At 38.3% G+C, this 6,000-nt stretch overlaps 2 protein-coding genes and 2 non-coding genes across 9 annotated transcripts in view; 2 read left to right on the forward strand and 2 right to left on the reverse strand.

Annotated features, from left to right (window-relative positions):
• LOC124384606 (eukaryotic translation initiation factor 4 gamma 3-like) overlaps nucleotides 1–6,000 on the forward strand; it is a 246,425-nt gene that overhangs the window by 33,241 nt on the left and 207,184 nt on the right. The window contains exons 7-9 of one of the 4 annotated variants that reach the window (XM_046847597.1): nucleotides 128–209; nucleotides 324–422; nucleotides 576–635. In XM_046847597.1, coding sequence (XP_046703553.1) covers nucleotides 128–209; nucleotides 324–422; nucleotides 576–581 — 187 coding nt within the window. In that variant the 3' untranslated portion in view covers nucleotides 582–635. Of the gene's footprint in view, nucleotides 1–127; nucleotides 210–323; nucleotides 423–575; nucleotides 636–6,000 lie in introns of those variants that run through there. The other 3 variants (XR_006925422.1, XR_006925423.1, XM_046847598.1) reach the window with 3 other exon arrangements.
• LOC124384588 (little elongation complex subunit 1-like) overlaps nucleotides 1–6,000 on the reverse strand; it is a 30,043-nt gene that overhangs the window by 12,681 nt on the left and 11,362 nt on the right. The gene's annotated exons all lie outside the window — the stretch shown is intronic.
• On the reverse strand, nucleotides 2,757–2,829 carry trnav-cac. The gene has a single exon. It is a non-coding gene; the product is annotated as a tRNA-Val (tRNA).
• Nucleotides 2,986–3,057, forward strand: trnag-ucc. The gene has a single exon. It is a non-coding gene; the product is annotated as a tRNA-Gly (tRNA).

Genomic DNA, 6,000 nt, shown 5'->3' on the forward strand with positions numbered 1-6,000 from the left:
CCCTGATCAGAAAGGCACTACGGGTATCGCAGATCGTATGGAAAACCTCTCCACGAATTAAGTTTCGTTTGGGCATGATAAAAATCTAACAGTTTGTTTTTAATTGTTGATTTCTTGTGAATTCCAGTGAATTTAGCAAACCACTACTTCCTGTGGCAAGAGCCGGCATATTATTTGCAGAAATATTGCAGCTTCTCTGCAAACACATGGTGAGCTGTGAGATCTTCTATAGAACATGACTGAAAAAAGGAAAGTGTTTTGTCATACTAGTTGAAACAGGTTCTTTTTTGTTCAAGTCATTGCTGTGTTTTTCTTCACTTTAGAGCCAAAAGGAAGTGGAGGCCTTATGGAGGGACTCTAAACTGAGCTGGGCTGATTTTCTTCCTGAAACCGTGGATGGGAACAACTTCATTACTGAGCAGGTGTTGGCAGCATTGTGTTGGTTGGGTAGACTTGATGCAGTTTAATTTCTAAACCAGCACAAATGCTGCCTTTAAGAAGAACATCTTCAGTGGGTTTTTTTCTCGTCCTGGTATCATAAGTGTAGATAAACATGGGTTGTGTTTAATTGACAGACCTGATGAAGTCTGATGATCTGAAGAGGGTGGAGCTGAGACTTCAGACAGCAGACGGACTTCTGAGGAGGAACATCAACACCACACGAGAGGTTAGAGGTCACCAACCTGTAATTAATCCTGGAGGAATTAAGTGTGATTAGAGAGATAGTGATTTAAATGTGTGTGTGTGTGTGTGTGTGTGTGTGTGTGTGTGTGTGCATGTGTGTACTAAAAAATTTATTTAATTTGTTTGTTGTGTGAATTGCCAATTTATTATTATTTATTTTTATATTGTATTTATGTATGTGTGTCTGCCTTTGAGCACAGGTGAGAACTCGTTCGATGTCCAGCTGTGAGAGAGAAAAGCGGCGCTGGAAACATCCCGGCGGACGCCACTCGTCCCAGGTAAATTCGGTTGAACCTAACGCCCCAGCACCTCAACTCCGCGTGTTCCTCTGCCCAGGTCCAGCGCACCTACAACGCGGCCCGCCTGGGTATCGTTCACAAGGCATCTGAAAAATTTCAAAAACCTGTGCTGGACTCTTTCAGAGAGACATCAAATGTTCCAGGTCTTCCTTTCTGCTGGGTCAGTCAGTCCTCCAGCATTGCAAATAAAAGATGGCTTAACATTTTACAGCTTTACAGTGAGCTTTACAGTGAGCAAGTTAAAGACGCAGTCCTTCATTTTGGTTTCACTGAAAGAAATACAAAGATTCCAGTAGATGTTCAGTACAATGGCCTTGCTTACAGGAAGGGCCAGTTTTTTGTCATGAAGTATGATGAGTCAGTGGAGTTTGGTGAACTTCTGCTGATTTTTGTTAAGGATGATTCAGCTCTTCATTTTCTCATGAGTCCTCAGTTTCTGATGCTGAATTTATTTCTTACTACCACATGTACTCAGTAAAAAAAGACAGAGTGCAGACTCATCAGTGAACTGATTTTCTTGTGGACATTGTCATCTTATGTGAAAAATGGTTACCAGAGTATTCCACTGAAGCACAGCATCTTGTCAGACTGAATGCCTTCATTTCATTTGGCCAGAGACCAAACTCTTTGTGTGTGTGTCTTCACAGATATGGCTGAATCACAGCTGCTAAAGAACATAGGGGATGTGATAGCAGGAGTGCTTCTGGACCTTCCTGATCAACTTGATAAGTCCGTTGAAGATACTTTAAAAACACTTGGTGCGGCAACCACAGATGATTTAAAGAACGTCACAGAAAACAATTTGCTGCCAGTGTTAAAGCCCATACAAGCACGAAGACTGGTTGCTGCCTGGACCCAAAATAGTGAGTATAGAACAATGTCACCACACCACCCAATGGCACACTTGTTAACATGCTGTTAAGGTTAGAATATGAATTTTTATGAGTCTAATGATGATGTGATCATCATTATTTCCTGAATAAATAAATGTTGTTATTATGCAATAGGAGGCTGTTTTAAAAATTTCAGCTCAGAAGCTCAGCCAGTAAGATCATTCATCCTATGATGGATGTAACTATTGAAGATGGATCCTGCCTTAATTGGTAATAAAAAAATAACTAAATACATGGCTTGATTAATTATTGTGCCAATTACAGCATCCAAAAAAGAAACTTTACCAACTTATTTTATTATACATGGACATAGATCAATATTTATCATTTTCAGTTTTAATTTAAAATTAGCACTATAATTTAATTTTTCCTTTTATTTCCAATCTTATTGTTTAAATGTAATATTTCATCCTCCAAATTGTTTCATCTGCATTATACGATCAACACTGGAGTTTCTCCAGGAGTTTCTTAGATGATGGGGCTGCATGTACATCACTAGCTAGCATTTTATAAATCAAACACTTCTGTAAAGTTTTCCTTTTTTTCAGTTACATGATGCAGTTTGAAGATGTAGAGTTTCAGCTTTACTGCACAGTTCTGTGTGTAAAATAAGTCAGTCATTTTTTTCCAGGAATTTCTTGAATTCAGATTTTATTTAAATATTTTTTTTTTTTTTTTTCCTATAACTGCATTTGCATATTTTAAAATGAGGAACATTTAACTTGTTTGAACATTTTTGTAGTTCAAACAGCAGCAATAACACTTAAAGCACTACACTACAGAAACAATATAAAAGAAAGTTTTCTACATTTCTCTAATGCTGTCGAGTAACACAGTTTACAGGCCTAAGAATGTAACACTAGCTTCAAAATCACAACCTTGTTTCTGCCTGGTGTTTGAACCAGGACCTTTCGCACGTGAGGTGAACGTGATGACCACTACACTACAGAAACTACCACAGGGAAAAGCTTCTTGGTCACTGTTTGCACTTTTACATACATTCGCAGTTGCAGTAGAGCAGGAGAATGAACCAGTTTGCTGAGAAGTTCAAAACAAGCAACGTTCTTCTAGCATGGATTTATTCGGCGATGTTCGCCCCTGCCAGCGTGGCGTTGGTGGTATAGTGGTGAGCATAGCTGCCTTCCAAGCAGTCGACCCGGGTTCGATTCCCGGCCAAAGCAAAACCTTTAGTGATTATGTTCAGTTGCCAAATTAACAACCTCTAAGCAGTCTTGCTTTTATTTGCTTCCCCTGAACACTTGGCGTTTGTGTATTAGATGGACCTGCCTGTCATCATAGACACCGGCAAAACATTTCAAAATCACTTAGCTTCTTCTTCTTATTATTATTATTATTATCCAACTCTTTTTTATCGATGCATTCAAACAGAAAGACACTCAGGCGAGAAAGACAATGGAACAGTGTTTAATTTAGTCCAACAACAAGAAATTGGTCTCTCTCTTTCTAAGTTATACATATAATTACAATCATGAATGTGAGCATCAAGAACAGGAGAAAGAAAGAAAGAAAAAAAATAATAAAACAAAATAAAAGATTTGCACCTAAGTACATGAACACTCTCTAAGATATATGTTTTCCTTTCTCTTTTCTACATCTACCAAGAAGTCAGGGACAAGGGGAAAAGCTCAAAAAGGCTAAACAAAGAGAACACGATTTTATTTTCCTCTTTCTCTTAAATACAATAAGAATGGTTGCCAGGTGGTGTAAAACCTTTCCGTAATACTAAGTAATGTAAATCTGATCTTTTCTATTTGAATAAACTGAGACAGGTCATGTATCTAATGAGAAGAACTGGGTGGGTGAGGATTCTTCCAGTTCAGTAATATAAGTCTCTTTGCTACTATAAAACAAAAGGCGAGCATGTTTGATTGTAAGGATGACAAGGAGGGATTTGTGGGGTTGATTCCAAATAATGCTATTAGGGGACATGGTTTAATATCTAAAATGAAGTATTTAGAGATTGATTTAAAACTGGGCTGGGCAAAGCCAAAGTATGATAAAGAGAGCCGCCGACACCCATCACTGATCACTGTATTAACGAATGACGGGCATATAGAGGAGGAATGTACACCAAGGGGCCTTGGACCATTCCTCATCCGTGAAATTATAATTAAGGTCCGATTCCCAGTTACTCTTTATTTTAGAAAGCGACGAAGAGCCTGATTGAACAACGAATGATACGATAACGATAACACAAGTGAACATGCAGTTTTATTATTGAGAAAACAAAATCCAAAACCAAAAATTTTCAAACCTAATATTTGGTTGTACTTAGCAGCAACAACTGCAATCAGGCGTTTTGTGATAACTTGTGATGAGTCTGTTAGAGTGCTGTGGAGGAATTTTGGTCACTCATCTATGCAGAATTGTTGTAATTCAGCCACATTGAAGGGTTTTTAGCACAAACCTTTTTTTGAAGGTCATGTCACAGCATCTCAATAGGATTCAGGTCAGGACTTTGACTAGGCTACTCCAAAGTCTTCATTTTTTCTTTCCTTAGCCATTCAGAGGTGGACTTGCTGGTGTGTTTTGGATCATTGTCCTGCTGCAGAACCCAAGTTCACTTCAGCTTGAAGTCACAAACAGATTCTCCTTCAGGATTTTTTAGTAAACAGCAGAATTCATGGATCCATTTATTACAGCAAGTCTTCCAGGTCCTGAAGCAGCAAACAGCCCCAGACCATCACACTACCACCACCATATTTCACTGTTGGTATGACGCTCTTTTCTCAAATGCGGTGTGTTATTTTACGCAAGGCGTGATGGGACACACACCTTACAAAAGTTAAACTTTCGAGTATTTTCCCAAAAGTCTTGGGGATCATCAAGATGTTTTCTGGCAAAACTGAGACGAGCCTTTATGTTCTTTTGTTTAGCAGCTGTTTCAGTCTTAGATCTCTGCCGTAGATCATTTTTGCCGTCTCTTTCTCATGGGGAGTCATGAACACTGACCTTAACTGAGGCAAGTGAGGCTGCAGTTCTTTGGATGTTGTTATGGGGTCTTTTGTGATCTCTTGGATGAGTCGTCGTTGTGCTCTTGGGGTAATTTTGGTCAGCCGCCACCCTGGAAGGTCACTGTTTCATGTTTTTGCCATGTGTGAACAAAAAGTTAGCACAGTTTTAACAGGGGGCAAACACTTTTTCACACGGGCCATGTAGTTTTGGATTTTGTTTCCCCTTCATTTAAAATCTGCATGTCGTGTTCACTTGTGTATCTTTTACTAATATTTAAATTAGTTTGACGATCTGAAACATTAAAGTGTGACAAACATGCAAATAAACAGCCGGTAACGTTACTTTTTGACAATAACTAATACTGTAACAATACTGTAAAATAAAGTAACTCCATTACCATTACCGTATGGTGCGTTACCCGCTACTTTTATAAATGAATGAATTTGGGCTGAAGTGTAGACTACAGCCTAACCAGCTTACAGCAGCGTCAAGATTGTAGGATTGGTGGATGAACCACTGTAAACAAGAAGAAGACGCCTGTGGGCGTGTCTCCGTTTATTCAGGTCTGTAATGGCAAGTCGAGGCGAGAGCAAGATGAGTTTCTCAAAGTGGAAATATGCTCATTATTTCACTTTAGTTGAGTATAAAGACAAAAATGTCAAATGTAAGCTGTGTCTTTCTGGTTCAAGCTCAGATTCTACTGCGATAAACAGCAACTCCAATCTGTCAAGCTCCTTCAGAATCTACATGCCTCGACGGCTAGAAGCTAACCCTGTGTTCTGTTTTCATATTTCAGCTGTAAAAAGAACATGTTTAAGAGCTCAACACAACAGCAGAAGCCACTTTAGTGTTTGATTGTAAATATATTATTCAGCTTGTTTTATTATTTATTTCAGAAATGCTTGTGATATATTCAGTTTGTGCTGCTCTGACTTTAATAAAATAGTGTTTAAAATGACTTTGTGTTTAATTCAGTTTTGTGTTTGTAGACCATAACACATAAAAGGGCATTAATGGGAACATTAAAGAAGGTTCTTTAAAAAAGTAACTAAAAAGTTACTTTTAACAGTAACGCATTACTTTTTGGTGTAAATAATCAACTAATAATCAACTAATTAATTGAGTAGGAAATTAAAATCAGAGGCTCA

This window comes from Silurus meridionalis, chromosome 4 (genome assembly GCF_014805685.1).
Source record: "Silurus meridionalis isolate SWU-2019-XX chromosome 4, ASM1480568v1, whole genome shotgun sequence".
In the NCBI taxonomy this organism is placed as follows: domain Eukaryota; kingdom Metazoa; phylum Chordata; class Actinopteri; order Siluriformes; family Siluridae; genus Silurus; species Silurus meridionalis.